At 39.8% G+C, this 22,606-nt stretch overlaps 1 protein-coding gene across 7 annotated transcripts in view; it reads right to left on the bottom strand.

Moving 5' to 3' along the window:
- Positions 1–22,606, bottom strand: part of Nmnat2 (nicotinamide nucleotide adenylyltransferase 2) — a 197,422-nt gene that overhangs the window by 147,859 nt on the left and 26,957 nt on the right. For all 7 annotated transcript variants that reach the window (XM_005375034.2, XM_005375035.2, XM_005375033.2 and 4 more), the window contains one exon: positions 1,699–1,844. In XM_005375034.2, the coding sequence (XP_005375091.1) occupies positions 1,699–1,783 (85 nt within the window). In that variant the 5' untranslated portion in view covers positions 1,784–1,844. The remainder of the gene's footprint in view (positions 1–1,698; positions 1,845–22,606) is intronic.

A 22,606-nucleotide genomic window follows, 5' to 3' on the forward strand; every position in this document is an offset into this window, starting at 1 on the left:
ACTCAAGATTCCCAGAACTAAGGAGTTCCCCAGGAAAGCCCACCCCTGCCTGATCACGGGACAGCAGCAAAGAACATCAACATGAGATGGGTAGGAGAGAGGGATACCAGAATCGAAAGAAAGTGAAAGTAAGGTGTTCACAGGGCACTGATATCTTTATAAAGACTGACAAGATCTCTGGTCTATGCTCATGCTGGAAACAGTCTCTGTTTAACCGACAGATCGACCTTAGCTCCGTATAAAACACTTCAAAGCGGAAGAAATAGTGAGGAAGGGATGGCTCCCTCTCAGGCCCCATCCTTGGATGTGTAAAAAGTGCTTATGAGCTCTGCTCTGTGTTCAAAGCTGTTCTGTATCCTTTTCGCAAGGTTTTTAACAAGCGGTCCCACTTCAGGGCATCTTTCAGGTTTAGAGATGAATAGTTTTAGCCTAAACCACCTCGCCTGATCTTTACGAATAGGAGTGGCTCTCACTAAGGAGCGCTGGGAAAGCTCTCGCAATCGCCAGGCTCGGGCGAACACGTGTGTCCGCAGCCAGCTCCGGCGTGCCCTGCGTTTTCAGCACCGCCGCCTCTGGAGAGCGCCTCCAGAGAGGGCCGGGTGTGGGCCTCGGGTCCGGCCTCCTGTCCAGCCCCGGCGCTCTCTCTCCCACACCTCCTTCTCCTGAGCCCCAGGAAAAAACACACCCCAACTTCAAACTTCTCAATCCCTGCTTCTGAAGTGACCTCCGCGTCCCTACCTCGGGGTCCAAATGCGCCCACCCCCGCTCTTTTGGGTCGCCCTGGAGCAGCAGCTGAGCCGCGTGGTTTCTCCGCCAGTGGCTACGCATCTCTACCACGTCCCCTGCCTCTGCTGCACCCTAAACCAGCAGCCAGAAGCCCCGGCTCGCTCGCTCTCGCTCTTTCTCTACACGCCCCAAAGCCTCTAAGAAACAAACTCGCGCTGCTGCGCCCCCGCCCCACCACACGCGCGCACACACATCCGTACACACTCGCGCGCCGCAAGCCTTCCTGGTCGCCGCCTTGGGCACAGCCGAGGCCAACTTGGGCCCGGATCCCTGAGCACCTCCGCCGCGGCCGCCCGCCCCCGCCCCTGGCGAGGCAGCAGGTCCCCCAGCCGGACCCCGGCAGCCCGGAGGCCCCCTCCCCATCCGCTACAGCATCCACCTCGCGCGGGCCAGTCTCGACCCACGATCCCCCAACACTGGTCCTGGGGCCGCTGTATTCATTTGCCCGAAGCCCCAGTCCTTGTCCCTGGTGTTTCGTGTGCGAGTGTGCTTGCGCCTCCCAGGCATATTTAACTCCTTGGAGCTCTTCGTCCATGCTAAACAAATCGCGCGTTACGTCCGGCCCGCTCTCGCTTCTCCGCACCCCAGCCTCTGTCCCCATCCCGACCCTTGCCGCCAAGTAGTCAGACCCCCGCACCGCTGCACTCGGTGCTGGAACCTAGAACCGGGCTCCGGGGGACCCTCACCTCCCGCCCCGCCCCGCCCCCACTCGGTCCCCCGCGAGGCGGCCCGGCCAGGGCGAGCGACGCCGCGGAAACGCAGTCTGCGTCCCCTCCTCTCCCGGGAGCCGCGAATGGAGCGGCTGGCTCGCCCCCGCGGGAGCAGCCGCGCACCCCTCCGCAGGGCACACGCCTTCCCGTTCAGTGGCCCTGGAAAACACAGGTGCCGGCCGGGGTGGGCGGGAGGACTCACCGAACATCTGAATGTGCCCTTTGGTGATGGGATTGAAGCTGCCGCAGGCCAGCAAGATAACGTGGGTCTTAGTGGTCTCGGTCATGGTGCGGGTGAGTCCCTCGCAGTGGTCCAGGGGTTGCCTCTCTTTTTGTGTCTCGATATGTCTGCAGAGGGAGAAAGGAAGGCGAGGCTCCGGCGGTGGATGCTGTGGACTCCAAGGAGCCGCTCCAGACGCAAAGCGCGTCACTCCCCGCCTCCCTTTAACGCTTGCAGCTCCGGCAAGATCCGAGGTTGCTTTTGTACTGCTCTGCTCTGTCTCTCCTCGGTCCTTCTCTTTTCTTTCTAGCTTATTTCGTGTTTCTGGTCCTCGTGCCCCACCCTACCCTTTCTCTCTCCCCCGCCACCCTGATTTACTACATCTCTTTCCTTTCTTTGGGGTTTATCTAAGGCAAGATGTGGTACCCAAACCCCGTACCATGTATACTTACACGGCACGGTGCAAACTCTAATCCTTCCTTTCTTCTCATTTCTTTTCCTTCCCTCATTGTAACATTTTTCTCTCCCCCACTGTCTTTGTCTAACATCTCCAACTCCAAATATCTTTGATATTAAGAATTTTCTTTCTTACTTCCTCATAATTTTAAGTGATAAATGACAACTGTCTTCATCCCCCCCTCCAATAATTCTGAAATACTACCGCGCTGAATCCAAATCTTGACCTAGAGATTTCCAAGAAATAGGGAAAGGAAATAACCCTTCCTCGGCTATATTGGCCCATTGTGTGGACTGAAGTAATGTTATCAGTCGAGAGAATATAGATCAAAGAGAAGAGTTACTAAAACTACTGCTGTCCACATGTGCTATCAAAGTTAAGACAAAGGTTTATTATTTGACAAGTGTTTTTGAGTGTTTACTATGTGTTAAGCGCTGTTATAAACCCTGCTGATAAAGCAAGGCCTCGGTCTTCCTTGAGTTTAAATTTTACAGGAGAGAAAGAGACAATAAACAGAGAAAGAAACTTTAGACAGCAACAGTGCAGTGAACAATAAGTGAATGCAATCCACTCTGAGAAAACAGAGTAGGGGCTGGGGATTTAGCTCAGTGGCACAGTGCATGCCTGGCAAGCGTGAGGTCATGAGTTTGATTCCTGGTACTGGAAAAAAAAAAAAAAAAAAAGAAAGAAAACAGAGAGTGGACCAGAGAGGACAATCAGGTAGTCTAAGAAGGCCTCATCCAAAAGATGACATCTAAGGTGAGATCATTTAGATGAGAGGGAATTACTAGTACAAAAATCTGGGGACAGAGAAGGGCTTCCTGTGATCATAGAAATGCGAGGCAAGAGAGAAATGGTAGGAAAGAAGGTTTACTGGTGATTACGGCCAAATCAAATAGGGCTTCAAGGCTAGGGTAATGGGTCAGACATTTTTCTGAGTGGATTTATTTACAGTAGAATAACAAAAGGAAGCTTTTAAGGAAGGGACTAGTGTGTAATTTATAGTACATATTAAATGGGTACAAATGGGAAGACAAGGAGGATTTAGGAAATTCTGCTCATACCCTAGGCAAGTAGAGTCATCCTGAGAGTAAGGTCTTGTAGAGGTGGAAGTGAGGAGAAATAGATGGTCCCAGAATAAGTTCCATAAACTTTGTAGTTTAGGATTTGCAGATGAATTGAATACAGAGGATGAGATATCTAAGAAAATGTCTAAAATTTGGGTTAAACGAACAGGCTGAGATTCATAAAGATGGGGCAAGAAAAACTTTGAAGGATGTTCATTCCATTTGGACACAATAAATAGAACCAATGATTAGCTTAGAGATTCACAAGTATGATGAGATACCTTTATTAGCTTTCAAGTTTCTTGGGTAAAGTTCTATTCCATAGTAGTGAGCTCTTATTTCTTATCCAAGCGCATGTAGTACATGTGCAGTAGATATTTGTTAAGTGCTGCTGAATAGTAAATCAACCTTAATGCACATAAAATTTCTAGCTTAAATTCAAGAGTCTTAAGAACCATTATTTGAAATTTGTATCTTTCCTGCCATGGGATGCAGATTACTGGGCTGGAAAGAGGGAGAGATTTTACTATCTGGGCAATTAGCATAAGTATAGTTAAGCAATAAATATTTATTGAATCTATCCTACCCACCAAACACTGATTTAAGGACTGTGAATAGCTGAATAAAGTGAGGGAACGTGTCCTGTGAATATCTGGAGATGGGTATACCAGACCAGTGGGTCTGAGAAGCAAAATTGCTTGGGGCTGTTCATTGATCAACCCCCAAGGTGGCTGAAGAAAAGAAAAGATGTGGAAAGATCTAGGAGACAAATCAGAAAAGTAGGACAGATTATGTGGTCCTCATTTACTCTGGTGAGGAGTCCAACTCTTTTACTGAGAAAAAAAGACAGGAAGTTACTAGAGTGATTTTTGAGTAAAAAACTGATATGAACTAACATGTTTGGAAAGTACCAACTTGGCAGAAGAAACAAATGTTGGAGTCATCAGTACACTTTGTATTTAAAGTCATGGGATTGAATGAGATCACCTAGGAAAAAAGAGATACGCAGACAACAGCCCCTCAGACTCGGCTCTGGGACACACACACCAAATTAACAATAGCAGCTCACATTCATTGGATTGTACTGCAAGCCCTGGCACTATAAACTGTTTAATGTGATTTGTACTTATAATAACTGTATGAATTTATATGTTTTTCTATTTAGAGATGAACATACAGGGGCACAGAAAAATTAAGAAACTTTCCCACAGCTGGTATGTATGGAGCCAGATTCAAGTCGCAAACTCTGGTAGTCTTGATAGAAAGCCTTGCTCTTGATCCAAGCCTGCTCTCATCTTGTTTTACCTCTATGCTTTACTCACCTCATTTGTAGAATGAGGATAACAATACCTACCAAGCCACAAAGATGTTGAAGAGTAGAGGTGATGTCAGTAGAACACTGAGTGTATAGTAGATGGTCTAGGGTGGGCTGTTTTAGCCAGAGGTTGAAGAACAGACTGAGAATTGCTTGCCAGGTGCTATGTTCTGAATGTCTATGTCCCCCTAAAATTCATGTGTTGAAACAATCTCTAGAGTGAGAGCATTAAGAGGTAGGGTCTTTGGAAGGTGATTAGGTCTTGAGGGTAAAGCTCTCATGAATGGGATTAGTCCCCTTATTTTTTTTAAAAAGACCCCAGAAAGCTAATAGTCTCTTCCACCATGTAAAGACACAGTCTCAAGGCACCACCTTTGAACCAGGAACAGGCCCTCACCAAGCACCAAATCTGCTGGCACCTTCACTTGCACTGCCCAGCCTCCAGAATGATGAGAAATAAGATTCTGTTGCTCATAAACTACACAGCCTGTGGTATTCTCTTATGACAGCCAGAATAGACTAAGAAAGCGGCTGTTTGAATTTTCCCTTCCTCTTTATCCACGAAACATGAATGCATGAGCAGCAATATCCAGTATGATATGTTGGTTTGATTGTATGTTCACTGAGCTCTTCAAGTTCATTTTAATAAAAAGGAAAAACCCCAGCTCAAATTCCTATACAGAGGAGTGTTCAGTCGGCATGGTTGAATTAAACACAAAAATCTTCTTACTCACCCAGTATCCAGGGAGTAACAATGAGATAAAGATTTATAAAATGAGGCACTAAATATATTTTCAGCTTATAGATTATATCTTAAGTAATAATTCAAATTCTAAAATTAGATTGTGATCTGAATAATCTCTTGCAAGTTTCATGATTCTTACATCTAATTCGTGTATGCCTAAAGAGGGCTTTGGAATTAGAGTACAAAGACATGGAGAGTTTTTTAGCACTCTTCACACGGATTTCCACAGTGGTTGCACCAGTCTACATTCCTGCCAACAGTGGAGAAGAGTTCCTTTTTCCCCACAGCCTGGCCAGCATTTGTTATTGCTTGATTTGCTTTGAAGATAACAATATGCAATATAACAACCATTGTTAATTTCCTATCATCTTGTTTTGAAATTCTGCATTATTTTTATTGTTTTTTAAAATTTTCTTTAAAAAAAAAAAAAACATGAAGAGTAAGACCTGGCTCTGTCAGTTGCTAAATGTGTAGGTTTGGGCAAGTCCTTTACTGTTAAATATTTTGTCACCTGGAACCATGCTTACCTCTAGGTTATTAGAAAATATATATATATATATATGTATATATATGAAACATTTAAATATATGCATACATACAAACCATGTTAGGAAATTGCCTAGAGTCTGGCAGATAATGCACACTTTAAAAAACCAGCTATAACTGTCATCCATAAAATGGGGGAATGCTGTAGCACATGCCCTGTATACTTTATAAGTTTGCTATATGGCTCAAACAAGGAAGTGAGATTTTCATAAGAAGCCCATTGTCAGTTTTAGGTCAAACTTCACAGTTCCTAGTTATGAAATACCTATTGTTTTCTGAGTGTTTAGCTGTTTCTTTGGGTGGGTTTGTCAAGGACATTTCCAGAAATTCAAATCTTTGGAGACGTGCCAGTAGCCTGCATATCAAGGCCAGAAAACAAAATAACCAAAAACACACTAACAATGAATTTGTGTGTAGTGAAGAGTCCAATTCTGGTTCATAAGATATAGGAATAGGGTATCAACTGTTGCATAATACATGTACCTTGGGCTGGGGATATAGCTCAGCGGCACAGCGCCTGCCTGGAAAGTGCAAGGTCCTGGGTTCTATTTTTGGGGCCAAAAAGAAAAAGTAATAATACATGTACCTTAATATATATGCAGTGATCTATTCTTAGGGATGCTTATTTTAACTTAGGTAATATAATTTGGACCAATATTTCAACTTTCTGACAGCTGGAAATTGTTTTAGGTTGAAGAGCAGAAACCAGAGTTATTCTCTTGCTGCCTAACGCTTATACTCTGCTCCAGTCAGGTTAGCTTCCTAATGACTCAAGGCATCTACAGTCCAATCCAGAACTTGCCTTCCTGTGTATACTTGCTCTGATGGGGCAGGCTCCAATGTCTGTTGGGTCTAATTTAAATGTGCATTTGTAAATATGCATATGTAAAGAGTAGATACATTTAGTCACTTATCTCCTTATTTACCTCATGAAGATTACTCATGTGTTTTTATCACAGACTGGTCAAAGAACATTCCAAGTTTATGAAGCTGACTTCCCAAGTAATATTAGGGATCATCTTTCATAGGAAAAGAGAAAAAGACACACACAAACTGTGGCTCCTTTAGTTTTTAGGATCAAGTAAGGTACTGAATATACATTTTATGTTTTTCTGGTAAAAATATTATTCTGGAAAGTCATGTATTAGAATCCTCTGTAGTTCTCTACATTTGTACAGCCCCCCCTCCCTCTGCTTATTCTACTTTTCAAGGTAAACATCTTCAAAAGTAGAGATAAAATGATCACCATCGCTCTCCCCATCTTCCCACCAAGCAAAGGTTTTCACATTTGTGGGTGAAAGTCCCCAGATCAAGACCCTCCACCCTCCAACTCTAATCCAAGATCTCACTTAGACTTATAAATTCTGTGATTATTCAAGTCACATTTCACAAGTGAAGTACGTTCCTAAATTTAAAACTTGGCTATCAATTATAAAACTGGCAATACTGCTGGCACCATGGTGAGAGGAAAAAACTGTATGTGTCTCTGTAACCAGTAAGCATTGTATACTGCTAAAATAAATTTCTTCTGTTAACTCAAATGATAACTCAGATGCTAACTCAGACTCAGTCTTTCAGGCTGTCTGAAAGAAGCCATTTTATTCATCATGGCTTCTTTCAGTCAGGATAGTACAAATAATTATTCCATCTTGAGACTAAAGACATCACTACTTACATTTCTTTTCCTAAAAGCAGAAATAGGAGATAGAAAAATCAGTTCCAACAGACTTGGAAAGAAGAATAATTGATTAAGAAGTAAAATTATTCCCTGAAATGACATCTGAGAATATCTCTGTCTCCCTCCTTCAAGTCACCCAAATGGAAAATGTATTTGACTCAAGGGAGCATTAAATAAAGAAGAGGGAACTTAAAATACAATTTTTTCCATTAGGTCAACACTTCATGATGTGTAGTTAACTCAGATTTAGCCTGATATTTCCATCACATGACAACCCCTTCTGAAACTCAGATGTAGAAGATAACAGTTGTAGCTGAACTATGCTACTAACTTGCCAGTAATAACTAATTTCAAAGGAAATGTAGGCAATAAGAAAAGCTTATACCAGTTGGACATGCTAGTCTCAAACTTCAGAATTTATATTCTTTCTTTTGCTAGAGTGAGATGGCTCAAAGTAACCATACAAGTTAGGATTTTAAAGATGGTCATATTACTCAGACTATTTCAGAAATAACTAACAGCAGCTATTCAAACTAGGGCTTGAGCTAAAGAGGGGATTTATTGATCCACCTAATTGGAAAGTCTAAGGAACAGATATAACTTATGCACGAATAATACATGACTGCCTTTTTTCTCTCTTTCTCAACATTTCTAGTTAACTCTCTTGGGTGATTGGCCTACTATTAGATACCCATCTGAGAATATTTATGTCTATCTTGAAGTATCATGACTGTTAGCAATGTTGGACAACACTATCCATTGAAAGAGAACAACTTTCCCAAGAATGCAAGTTAAAAAGTCTCAAGGAAGACTCTGATTATTTCTACACTGAACATATGCCATTCCTGATCAGTTGCTGTGACAAAAAAAGAGGAAATATTCTAATCGGCCAACCTGATAAGAAAGAAAGGCCAACTTCATCCAAACTATTTGGACTAGTCAAGATTGTAAGAACAATGTCAAGAAGCTTGGAAATCTATATTCCCATAGTGGCTACCAGAAGAAAATATACGATACACATCAAGTTCGGCAGCATGATTAAAACCAGAAAGTGTCTCATTTGTATTCAGAACTCTAACACTTTGTGAGGAACAAACTGAGACCTACTGATTTTGGTGGGAGAGTAGGAGCTTCACAGGAAAAAAAGCAAAGCATGACAAGGTAAGTGTGGTCATAGATGAGTCCAGAGTGTTTATGCTGTATCTTTCAGGGATTAAGAAGAGTATTGAAAATAACACCCAGAAGGATGAGAGTTTTGTTGGCATCTAGAAGCTTTTAAACTCCTTCAGTCTGTCTCTCGCTCTCTTCCGCTTTCATATCCCACCTATCTCTTCTTTCCCATGAACTGTTGTCTGTACCTTGTATCAGTGTCATTAAAAGCTTCTTGGTTTGCTGCATAAGAATAACTTGGTGTCTCATGGCTTACTGTGGCACAGACTGAGCAGGACCTTCAGTATCCTACCGCCAATGACCTCAGTTTTTGTGTCTTGGGTCACATTGTGGAGACAGAATCCTACTGGGAAAAATTTGAGTCATAGAACCATTTTGGTCCACTCTGTTAAAGACAAAAGATAGGTCTGCCTCCAGTCAGTCTCCTTTTTAGTGGAGGCTGTAAGAGGCATTGTCCCATTTCTAATACCTAAACACCTCCAAAATTAAACTTAACTTTTAAAAACAAGCCAGAAGCTAGAAGAATGAAAAGTGTGGTGTGACGTGATCCTTCTTGTTAAGCCTACAGTGCCTACTTAGAGAAGTACCTTAGATGGAAAGATTATCCTAAGAACAGAGTGAAGGGAGGATCATCTCTAAACTACGCTGCAAGGATTTGTGGGCCACCAAAGCAAAAGCCAAATACAAATATAGCTCCTCCGCTATCTTTTCTTCCAAAAAGGCCTTAAATTCAAAATTCACTAATAGACCAGATAGCACTGTTAATTAAGAAGGTAACTTATTTGAAGGAATTTTTTCCTAATTATAGCAAGAAGTGGAATAAAGAAAGATAAAGGAAGGTGATGAATAGTAAAAAAGGCACACCTTTCCCTCTAGCTCATTAATACAGAATTTTTCCATTTTTCTTTATCATTCCATTACTCCCTATTAAGTTACTGAAGAATTATTTTGGATGAACTTTCTGTCAGTAATCTTCCCTTCCTCTTAGCCATTCTCCATTACTCTAGCTGAAGGCACTTTTTTCCCCTAAAATATAAATCAAATCATAACTCTTTTTGGCTTTAAGTCCTTCAGTAGTCCTCTCTGGTACTCTTTAAATAAAATTCAAACTCTCAGAAAAGCCTAACTAGCTCTGCTGTGATTTGGCTCCTTATGGCCTCCCATCCTCACCTTACTCCCTTATTCCAGTCACACTGCGAACCCCTTTTGGTCCTCGAGTGAACATGCTCTCTCCAAGCCAATAAATGTTATTCCTCATCTCCATCCCTCTGGCTCAACCCAGAATTTGCTTGATTCCCTTAGGCTTTTGTGAGCCCTTGGGTCTGCGTTAACCTTTGTCCTTATATGTGCTGATTTTCCTGCAGCAAGGCTCTTATCAAAATGCCCTGCATTGCGGTTACCTGTTGATTTGATTATACTGTCTACCAACATTTATTCAGACCCTACCATACAACATACAACAGGAAGTATGCTTAGTACTATATAGACCTTATCTCATTTAATTTTCACTATATCTTAGTGACGTAAGTTCTTTGACTATATATGTTGTACAGATGAGGCAATAGAGAAGTTAAATAACTTGTTCAGACAACACAGTGATTAAGTGATGGAGACAGGCTTTGAACCTTGGTAGTTAGCTAGGCACTCCTAATATCCCATTCTTTCAAGACTTCTGTAAGAGCAGGAACTGATTCTGTCTTCACTACTGTATCTCCAATCAGATACATACTAAGGATATGATTTTTCTTAAGGCTGTATCTCGTCTCCATGCATTTTTATATTCTTATTTAAGATATTTGATTTTTTAAAAAGAGAAAGAAGTGCCAGAAATAAAACCAACAGTTATAAGAGCTAAGCACTCGCTGCCTTCTCCCTCAAGTTTTCTTCTAGCCCATGATTGTGCTGTTTGTTGTTTACAGGGAGTAGAGTTCTTCCCTTGTATGAGTTACTATCAGTCGAAAGTAGCCATCCACTCCCAAAATCTGCTATGCATTTGATTGAACTTTAGGGGCAAGAAAGTTAGAAACTACATTTCTTGATTCCCTTGTGGATAGATTTCTGGATATTAATTAGATTCTACCTGGGAGTTTTCTTGTATGAGATTTAGAAGGCAGAGTGAGGTAAAAGTTGCCTTCTATAGCTGTTGATTCTAAGCAACCCTGTAGAGGTGTGTTTGAGGGCAGCAGGCACATCAGTAATCACCAAATTCTAGTCGCCAAAGTCTGAGCATTGAGAGGCAATTTTGGCAGCTGATCTCTGAAGTATGACTATTGTAAGTATGCCATTGAAATGTAGAACCCAGTGGTTTTCCCTAACTTCAGTTCCTTTAGCTCTCCTAATGAATATTATAGGCTCTTAATTTCTTATTTTTAATCCTTTTCTGTTTAAAAAAAAAAAACAAGAGTAGTTTCTGCTTCCTGAACTGAAACCAGACTGATGCACTCCCCTAAGTGCTGTATCTACTGTATCCACTTTCTCTGCAGGGCAAGAACAAATTATATATAAATACAGTTACTTGGGAAATGTAAATATGTCATGAATGAGAAAGAGGTTGAAAATAATTGGAATAATGGATTAAAAAATTATATTGGGTGTGTGTTTGGGGGGTGTCTCATGAGTTAGGAAAGGGAGATGCTGGAAAGCAGGAATCAAGCAGAATGATAGGATGACTAGGAATGGAGAATGGACAGATAAACTTAGGGTTCTATATGAAAATGGTATAAGAGATTTGGAGTTCATAAGTTACCATTAATATCTAATAAGTATTTACTTGGGTAGAGTTATACTGTGTTCAGAGAGCTACCTCACTGTGTTATCTTATATGTTTATGTTATTTTATTTCTACCATGACGCTCTACAACAATTGATTCTGTGAGGTAAGCGTTGAAAGGCCCTGAGATGAATGATCCATACAAAGTGAGAGCAACTCAGGAACTCCAAGTGACTTATGTAAGATTGTAGCTAGGTCAGAACATTGATCCCAAGATCCATTGTCCTAGTCCAGGCAGCTAGCAATAGAACTCACTGTTGGTTTAAGAAAGAGGGAGAGTAAAGGAATTTGGGCCATCAAGGGTAGCAGGTGTACTGTCTTAAGTCTGAAGGCAAAGGCTGTCACAGAAATCCTTGGCTTTGAGAGACTAGTAAATACCTTTATTTGTTCTTTCTCAATGCCTAGTCCAAGGGAGGTAGAGCCTCAGTGACTAGCCATGGAGTTAAAGAACAAAGTAGAATCAGTCTTTATGTAGGGTGGATAAAATTTGGCATTGTGTAAATAGTGTTGACTGTATATTCCCAAATTGTCAATGTTGTGCTTAAATCTGGCTAAGTACATATTGACTCAAGTTAAAGAAAGGCGCTGGGGCAAAATGAAAGCATAAGTGTGGTTCTAAAGTCTCATTAGTGTAAAGAGAAGGATGCCCTTTGAGTGTTTGAGTTGTGACTCATGGTGAATGGGACATATTCTTTGCAGAGAGGCCCCGGTGTTTGTGTTCAGCCTTCCATAAGGCACTCTTGCCTCTCTCATATACAGAAGGTGTCATTAGCACATAGTAAAGGGTTCATTTCCTTATATAAATGGTGCTGAAAGGGTATTCAAACTTTCTATAATTACGGAAGATGGGTGTTTTGTTTTGTCAATCTCCCTGGAAAAAGTGCAGGAGCCATAATGTGAATTCAAATTAAATACACTACCAAAAAGGCGGCAATTTTGTGATGTAATGGTGAATAACTGCCTCCGTAGCTGATCCTGACACACTGTCTTTTGCTGTCTTACCATCGTGCTTTTCAGCAAATCCAGGGCACTGAAAGAAAAGGAAGTACTTTTCACGTAAGAATGATGCAGATCAGATTTAATTTATCAGTCTTAGAAAGGAGGTTTAGAGGGGAAAGAATGAAGCTAACTCATATCTTTTGCTAAAAGTTTCACCGAGGAAAAAGCTAAGTTTGGGCAGGGTGGGGTGTGTGTGTGTGCATGTGTGTGTGTGCGCGTGTGAGAGAGGGAGAGACAGAGACAGAGAGAGTCTCACTTATGATTTATGAAAATAAAAGCATATATGAAAATTTTTGAAAGTGGATATTACCAAAATAATACAATTAAGAAATAACCAAGGCAGAAAAGTATTCCGCATATTAGTAAAACTTCATATATATAGATCAATGTTTACAAAATAGATAACTTTAAAGGGAAAAATAAAAGAGAAATAATAGGAAACAGAGAGATAGAGCTTTTGCAAACGAGAAGGGGACCATGAGATGGAGGGAGGGGAAGGGGATGTAAAAAGAATTAAGATGCGTTATGTACGTGTACCAACTCCCCAAAATGAATGTAATCATTATGTACTCCAAACATATACTAATTTTAAAAATTAAGAGAGAAAAAAGGGACTGTTTATTTTATTTAGTGATAGACTTTTTTGTTTTAGAGAAAGATTTACAAATAGGATTTCTTTAAATAAGAAGATTGTGATTGGACATTCATGTTCTGCTGTTTAGGAAAATTTAATTTGCACTTCAGTTTTCAGTTAAGCATAATTTTTTCTTTTGTGGCTGTACTGGGGGTAGAACCTAGGGTGCTTTACTACTGAGATACAGCCTCAGCACTTTTCATTTTTATTTTGAGACAAGGTACTTCCAACTAGCAATCCTCCTGCCTGAGCCTCCCAAGTAGTTGGAATTACCAGCATGCTACCGTGCCTTGCTCACAAATACCTCCTGAGTAGAAAAAGACAACAGAACTAAGATGGAGTGAATCAAAATAAATTTTTAGCAGAAAGAACTATTCTACACAAAAAAAAGAAAAAGCTGAGTTACAGATACTTCAAGAACCCAATATAGGATTAACTTGCCCAAGTTCCTTTTCTTTCTCCCTAATTAACATCTCTTCCACCTTATACACACTGAAGACACACATCTTAAATAAGGCTGAAGTGGGAGAGTTCAGAGAAAAACATGCTTAAGTTTGATAGATGGCCCTGTAAATAGCATGTTCAGCCCAAGGGATTAATGTTTATGCATTAAAGCTTTCTCTGAAAGAAAAAAAATATATATATATATATATAATATATATATATCAATGCCCCACTATGATATGTTTTTGTATAGCAAACATAAACTAATAAAAGAGAGAAATATATGGTTGAGATACTATTTGTTCCCAAGACTTGAAGATTATCTTTGAGACAAGAAGTAGAAAAGAGATTCTTCTTTCAGCAATGTGGTTGTCAGCGTTGTTGGTTGCTATCTCTCTTCTTCTTTTTTAGGTTGTCATTTCAACCTCTTCTGTAGTTATACGATCCACTTCTGACCAATAATATATGAGGGGAAGTCTGCTGGAGGGGAAGAAAGGGTTTGCTTCAGGGAATGATTCTTATTCCTGATCAAAACAAATGCAGGATCAGTACAATTATGTGAGGATATGATATTGAAGCCGCAGTAGCAATTTTCTTGGTATGAGATAAACATTCAAGACACTGGAAATGTCAGAGTGGAAAAACAACTGATCTTTAATAGCACCATGGAGTCATTCCCCAACCCTGGAACCATCTATTGCTAGATAAATGTGCTTATTTCCTAAACCACTGTTTGTCACGTGTCCTGTGACTTGCAGCTATATATCCTAGCTGATTCAATGGGCCCAACACGGGAAAAATTCTTCAGTCAGGGCTTTCATTGCTCCATTTGTTGCCTCTATGCAAATTAGAAGAGATGGTCCTGCTCCTTACATGGATATCAGATCCCTGTTATCCCGTTTGCGGAGTGCGTTTGTCCAGTAGAGATCACCAGCTTGCCTCCTTGTGGCTCATGGGAGGCATAAGGACACAGGGTGTAGCTTCAAGGACTCAGAGTGTAGCTCCACTTCCAAACAATGTGTGTGTGTGTGTGTGTGTCTGTGTGTCTGTGTGTAGGGGGAGAGTGAGAGCTCCTTCTGCCTTCTGTTACTTGCTGACTTAATTTGATTTTGAGTGTGACTGGATAAAAGAACAACAATGTGGGTTGTTGTTATTATTATTTTTCATTTTAAACAATGAGTTTATTTTTGGACCCAATATTGGATAGTCTATTGTTTAATAAAGTACTCCAAAATATAATTGAAAAAATTATTATTCAGTGCAAATTCTTTTTGGAGGCTATACTACCATAGTTCTAGCAATCTGTTAAAACTGGGTTGGAAAAGACAAGAGCTAAGCAATAATATCCACTTACAATATGCAACTATTATGATACAGATTAATTTGCCTGCTTTCTTCTCTGTTTAATCTACTGGAAATACTTCATTTGGATAGCTAGCATGATATAATTTAGCCTTCAGTTGATGCAAGTAAGTTTACATATTAGGCTGGCTCCAATTCATAGGGTGCCACAACATTATTTTAATTATGTTTAACAAAAAGTTCAAGTTTTATGGGAAAAAAATAACTTCAAGCTTTAAATAGCTTAAGCTAATACATTTTTGTTTTTGTTCCGGTACCAGGAATCGAACTCATGACCTTGTGCTTGCCAGGCAGGTGCTGTGCCGCTGAGCTAAATCCCCAGCCCCAGCTAATGCATTTTTATGAAAACATCTTTCTGGTTAATATAATCACTGCAGAAACTTATTTTTTGCATTCATAACTATAAAATTAATCATGAATATACCAATCTGTAGGATTATTATTATTATTTTACAGTATTTAGAATTGAACCTAGAGGTTTATTTGTGCTAGGCAAGCACTTTATCACTGAGCTACGTCTTCACAAATTGAGGAAGCTATTTTGTGAGTAAATCTCCCTTACAAAAATTCTGCATGACAATATGCAGTTGAAGGAATGAGGTAAATTGACAATCAGCATCAGAGCCCAGTAATACTTGCTGCAGAGAAGATCCACTAAAATTAGTGGGTGAAACTTTGCAGAAGAGAGTTATTTGTACAATCTTAAAGTATCTCACCAGAAAATATTAGCTAATTATTGTGGTCATCTAACATGTCCACAGATTCTTTCCAGTCCTTCCTCTAGGAGGTGAAGACTGAGTCCCCTCTCCTGAGTGTCAACTGAATTTACTGATTTTTTCTGATGAGCAGAATATGGAAAGGGAAATTTGTGACTCTACGATGGATAAACCTGACAGGTACTTCCTTATCCAACTGATCAAAGTTAGCATCATTGTAAAATAAATCCTGTTGATGTCATGTATTCCCTGAGATATCTTGAGGAGGGCATTCCATCTCCATGATATTATTTCCAAATATCCATAAACTCACCATAATCATGAGAATATATTAGAGAAAGCCCAATTTAGGGACATTCTGTGAAATACCAGACCAGTTCTCTTCAAAATTATCTAGATCATGAAAAAAAAAATCAAAACAAAACCCAGACTGAAGAAGACTTAACCAAAGATGATTAACTGTAACATAGTCTTGCTGGGCATGCTGATGCACTACTTTTTTTTTTGTTAATCACTGGAACACAGTACCTTACACCCACAACTTAAAGGAGGAAAGATTTATTTTGGGTCATAGTTTGTAGAACTCTCAGCCCATAGTTGATTGGCTGCAAGGGAGGACAGCGTGGTAGAAGGGAATGGCAGAAGACGCTTACTTATGGCAGGGAGGTGAAGCAGAGAGATCAAGGGAAGAGGGAGGGAGATAGACCCTTCCAGACTACACCATCAGTGACCCACCTCCCCCAGCCAGGCTTCACCTCCCAAATCATATGTAGCTATAAACTCATCAGTGGACTGACCCTCTGTTGAATATCACACCCCATGATCCAATCACCACCTGAAAGCCCCACCTATGAGAGCATGAGGCTTTGGAGGGACATCTAAATATAAACCAATAGCACATGCCTTTAATCCCAGCCAGGCCGGAAATCACAAGATCCAGGCCAGCCTGGGCTATTTAGTGAATTCAAAGTTAGCTTGAGCTCCACAGAGACCTGGCTCAAAACAAAAGAAAACAAAAAAAAAAGTAACAATCTCCTTAACTAGATCTCAGAACAAAAAATGGAATGCTTTGGGCTGGGGAAATAGCTCAGCGGCATAGCACCTGCCTGGCAAGTGCAAGGTCTTGAGTTTGATTCCCAGTATTAAAAAAAAATGGAATGCTTGAAATCTGAATCAAATCTTTAGTTCAGCTAATGGTATTATAGCAATATTAATTTTACTATTTGTTCATCTGCTTGCTTGTCTGTTGAGGTGCTGAGGATCAAATGTAGCACCCCATATATGCTAGGCAAGTGCTCTACCCCTGAGCTACACCTCATCCCTAATTTCACTTTTTTTCTGAGGGGGGGTACCAGGAATTGAACTCATGACCTCACACTTGCTAGGCAGGCACTGTGCCACTGGGCTATATCTCTGGTCCTAATTTCACATTTTTAATTATTGTACTATTGTACATTGGACTATTGTACTGAAGGGCAGATGGATGAAGGTTATCCATGAACTCTGTAAAACTAAGTTACCTCAAAACAAAAGTACTTACTAGAACATACTGGCTGGTATCTGGTGGCGGTAGATGCACTTGATAATCATTCCCAGAGAGTGGTGGGAAATCTTATTGTCTCTACTCTGAACAAAGACTATGTTTTTCTTAAAAATGAATGATTTTAGAATCATTTTAAATGCCTTAGTCTATTGGGATTACTACAGCAACAAACTATAACAGAATATAGGCTTGATGGCTTATAAAGACTATAGATTTATTTCTCACAGTTATAGACACTGAGAAGTCCAAGATCAAGGCACTAGCATCTCTGGTGTCTGCGAGGGCCATTGCACTCTAGATCATATACACCTTTTAGGTTAAAAGGGTAAAAGAGTTCTCTTGGGCCTGTTTTGTAAGGGCACTGATACCATTCTTGAGGACCATGACCTAATCACTTCTTCAAAGGTCCTATTTCCTGACGTCATCCCCTTAGACCTCGGACTTCAACATACTCATCTTGGAGGAATGAAAATATTCAGATCATAATAATAAACTTCAAAAATTTTCCCTTTTAATGAATAGTTCCATGATGGAAATATACCTGTCTGGCAGTTTTAAAAGTTCACACTTTTGATCTATATCAGTATGGAATAGCAGGAGATATCTTGATGTTATTGCACTGTCAGTGGATACTGGTTTCCAGATGGCCATCATTGTTGGAAAATTGAGTCTGGCCTTCTGACCCCTCAGGAGTAAGATGAGTAAGCTACATATGCCCTCTTTTTACCATGGCGGCTCTGAACTAACCTTCCAAACCTTTATTTTGAGACTATCAAACCAATAGAAACACCTAAAAAGAAGGTAGCATAAAAGGTAGGGCAAATGTGAACCTTACCTTTGGGCCTGAGAATTTGAGGTATCACTGACTTCAATAGCGGTCAGCTATAGTAAGCAGCTGGAAAGGGGTGGAGAAGTAGCTTTGGAGTATGAACTTATTGTAAACAGTTTTGCCTTCTTGCCTGTGCTTCATCCTACATTAAAGTGTTCAGGGTTTTATTTATTTATTTATTTATTTATTTATTCTCATTGAAAGGAATTTGCACTTATACCCTGGTTAAGCTCTTTCTTGCTCAGTGGCTTTTGTAAAGCTATAATGAAGTAGTTTTTGCTTGCTTTTTATGCTCCCACCTTCTTAGAAAAAGGATCTAAGATGGCTCATACCCTAAACAATTGTGCTAACCTTAGGTTTTCATTCTTTTCCAGGCCATCTGTTCCTCCTCACCATGAAGTCATAGTACTTAATTTGTGACAGCACAATCATTTCCATGGCAACAGAACATGGTCTTCATTTTACTTTGACAAAGATCAAGCAGCAGTAAGAGTGGGGAGAATATATTGACATTTTCTCTCTCTTTTTCTTTTTGGTCTTTTTAAGACAGGGTCTCGCTATGCAGTTCAGGCTGGCCTTAAGCTCACTTTGTAGCCCAGGTCTCGAAATCATAATGATCCTCCTGCCTCAGCCTCCCGAGTGGACATTTTCACTTTTTTAAATTTGGTTTTTCTCTGAAGAAGTTCCTACTTTTGATTCTAAAATTTTATACTCAGCCTGAATATGTATTTTTGCATAGCTTACATATGAAGTATTTGTTCAGCAAATAGTCAAAAATAATAATGTGAGACAAATCCCACAAATCTACACACACACACACACACACAGAGACATAAACATCTTCAAAAGTGGAATGATTAGCACATGCCTTTCTGGGATAGACGAGAACAAGGAATCCATTTAAAAGACATGAAACTTCTAAGCCTAAGAAATTTGCTTTGATGACTGTGATAAGCAGCGGAAGGCAACTGACCCAGTTCCTCCTCAATGGTTTTCTTATCTTGCTTAGCACAAGTAAGACACAAAAGGATCTTCCCACGAGAGCACAAATTATCTGACCAAAGGAAGAGAGATGGGCAGCTTTATTCACATAAATGACCAAAACCCCAGTAGTTTGTCCATTTGCTTTAATCACACACAGCTTAATTACACATCTTTGGAGAAACTCCTTAGAACTCCATTAGCTAAGTGAGGAATGAAGTAAAGGGCATGAATTTTTGAAGGAGAACTAGTTACTGGAGCAGTAGAAGAAAACATCTTACTGGTCCATTAGTTTAGCAGTCTCCATCTAATAGGACTTGCTATTAGGAGGCAAGGTCTGATCAGAAAAGGAGAGTCACTGGGGGTGTGACCTGGAAGGGTCTATCTCCCTCCCTGGCTCCTCTCTTTATCTCTCTGGTGCTGTCCACCATGCCATGAGCTGGATTTCTTCTGCCACACCCCTGTGCCATGCCATCTTGCTGGAGTCAGCTAGCTATGGACCGACATATGAGTCAAAATAATCTTCTCCTCCTTTAAATTGCAAGTGTTGGCTATTGTGTGTCAACAATGAGAAGGTAACTAAGACATGCATAGAAGGATGGTGACAAGTGCTATGGAAGACCTTGCATACAGTTTTCATCACCACTTTTGATGTCACCAGTATTTTCCAGCTATGGCATCATAATAGAGAATATATAGTGCTTTAGGAGAGATTAAGGTAAGACAGGATAAAAATGATCATCAGGATAGGAATGGGAGGCCAGGACAAGAGTAAGAAGTATCAGCAGTTTCCCAAGTGTTCCATACAAGATCATTCCACAGGATGTGCTGTGGTGAAAAAGAGTCCTGAGAAAGATAATTTGGGACACACTGCACATTATTCCCTTGCAGAAATTCTTGTCCTTGTTATAGTCCCTGAGACTTCTCACCAAGGAGAAAGCTGCACTTAAGCTACCATTACCCACACTTATTTGATCATGCAAAATGTTAGTGAGCAATATTTACTAACATCCCTAGACAATAGTGCTATCCAGAACATGCATCAATTTATATTAGGGTAGATGGTGTATCATAAGTTATATTTTTATTGTATCAAAAAAACTAAAACATTGACAAAAACCATACCAAGGGGGAAGGGCTTATTGCCAATTGATATTCAGTTATTGTAACTTTTGACCTTCCTACATTTCAGCATTGAGCTCCATCCTACTGTACAGTCAATGTTGACTTCATACATTTGTATTTTACATGCTGGTAAATTTTGCTTTGCAGGGATGTTACATCAAAAGAGTTTTTAAACTCTCTCTCACCAAACCAGCCTTATCCCTCTCAGAAGAGCTTTCTGCAAAGGGAACCTACAAGTAAATCCATCCTGGTGTTACCAGGTTACCCATGTTGCATATCTGCATTGTAACAGGGGCTCTCTGAAAATATAGTGCCTATACTTTAAAACAAAATCGAGGTAAGAGTTTCTAGAACTGGAGCAAGTTTACAGGAGGAAATGTTTGCGGTTAGTGAGGGAGATGCTGCAGAGTGATGCTGTCTTTGAAGGACAATTACTATCTTTGATGTTTGACTGTGTGTATGTTTCTTCTATTGTCCAAGAATTGCTGCCATAGGCTTCATCAGTAATCTAAATTTGTATGTGGGTGTCTACTTACATTTAGTGAATAAATAAATGGCTATTTCTGTCTTGCTATATATTTTTTCAAAAATTTCTATCTTTGAATAAGTAGTACACATATACAAAATTAAAAGCCACAAAGGAACATATCATGAATAACACGTTTCCCTATTCTTTCCCTCAACAATTCTGTTTTCCCCCAGATATAATTACTATTACCAGTGTCTTAAATTTCCTTTCCTCAGTATCCTGTGTATTTATAAACATACACGTGTTTTTTACACAGAGAGTAGCATGTTAAACATACTGCCCTCCACTTTGGTGGTTTTTTTTTTTTTTTTCATTTATCAATATATCTTAGATAAACTTCATATTAGTACATTATATGAGAATTAGTGGCTTGGTTATTTTAGCAGCTGGCCAGTATTCGTGGACTCTCTAAGCCATTTTTTTAAGTCACTAAATATACATCAAGAGAAAAGAAAGGAAATTGCAGTTATCTCCACCTTTGGCTCATTTCAGCCTCTTAGCTCTGTGGCCACATCTGGGACCTGAAAATGAGGTGGAAACTTTTTGACCACACAGATTTCAAATTTGCACCTCTCAACATTTGACCACAGCTTCTGGCTCCCGGCTACTTCATTCCACTACAGTCACCACACTCGTTCTTTCAGTTTACTGGCCCCTCACTTTTCCTCTTCCTTTAACTCTTTTCTCCCCCAAAGAGGAAGTTATCTATATGACTATTCATCCTTGTTCTTTTTTTCTTTTTTTTTTTTTTTTTTTTTTTTTTTTTTTTGGTTTTTTTCTGGTACAGAGAATTGAACTCATGACCTTGCGCTTGCCAGGCAGGCGCTGTGCCACTGAGCTAAATCCCCAGCCCCTCTTGTTCTTTTTTTCTAACACAAAAATACAATATAAAGTTAGATGCTTATAAAATATTTTATTTTGTATAAGTAAATTCAAGTTCAATTATAAGTCCCCATCCTAACACTGCTAGAAATATAACCTTGGCCAATTTATTCCCTTTCTGTGGGTGGCATCTAAATTTCAGAGTTTGGGGATTTCACTACATCATGGAGAGTGGATGGGCTTGGGGGATCCATGCCACATAAACTGCAGCCATTGCCTGTTTGCACTGGTAGCCTGCAGATCCCTATCATCAACCTGATGCTTAGCCCATGCTGGAACTGTTGGATCCTTCAGGCCCTCAGGCACACAGGAAGTCATTCCACAGACACATGAGGCTGACTTGGGCCCATGTTCCTGGACATCATTCAGTCTTTCTTTGCCCTTTCGTGAAAATAAATACAATATTTAAAAGTACAAATAAAAATATAAATGATCAATGTATTTAACACCCAAAATGTCAAATGTTACTGCTTTTTCATATTTCCTTCAGATATTTTTTAAAGAACTAAAACCGTACAGACAAAGATTAAGACTCCTAACTGCCTTTCTCCAGTTTAACTCCCTTACTTCCTTTATTCCCTGTAGAGTATCACACACAGGTACAAGGGCAGTCCTTGTTGTTATGTTTTTGTTTGACATAATTGTAGATACACATAATACCTTGTATTTGCATTTTTTTAACATGTATACACACAATATCATCCTGAGTATAATACACTGCAGCTTGATCTTACAGGATGTTTTAAAACATATCCTATATTGATATTGTGTCAGTTTATTTTTTTTAACTTCTGAACAGTGTTTCATAGAATGTGTACACCACTGTTTGTTCCCTATTAATTCATCCTTGAGCTGTTCCAGTTCTTTATTAATACAAATAATATTGCAAAAACTATTCTTTCCTACTCCTCTTTACCATCTGCTACTCTTTAAGTTATTTTCATGGCAGTAAATGACATCAGTAGGCACCAGGCCAAAAACCTCATCCATCCGTGAAACCTTTTCTTCACATTTCTTATCTCTATCACTGAGTTATCTGATTTGTCTTCAACATACTGTATGTATATATATATATATATATATATATATATATATATA

The sequence above is a fragment of the Chinchilla lanigera genome, unplaced genomic scaffold, assembly GCF_000276665.1.
Source record: "Chinchilla lanigera isolate Chin_1 unplaced genomic scaffold, ChiLan1.0 scaffold00005, whole genome shotgun sequence".
Classification (NCBI taxonomy): Eukaryota; Metazoa; Chordata; class Mammalia; order Rodentia; family Chinchillidae; genus Chinchilla; species Chinchilla lanigera.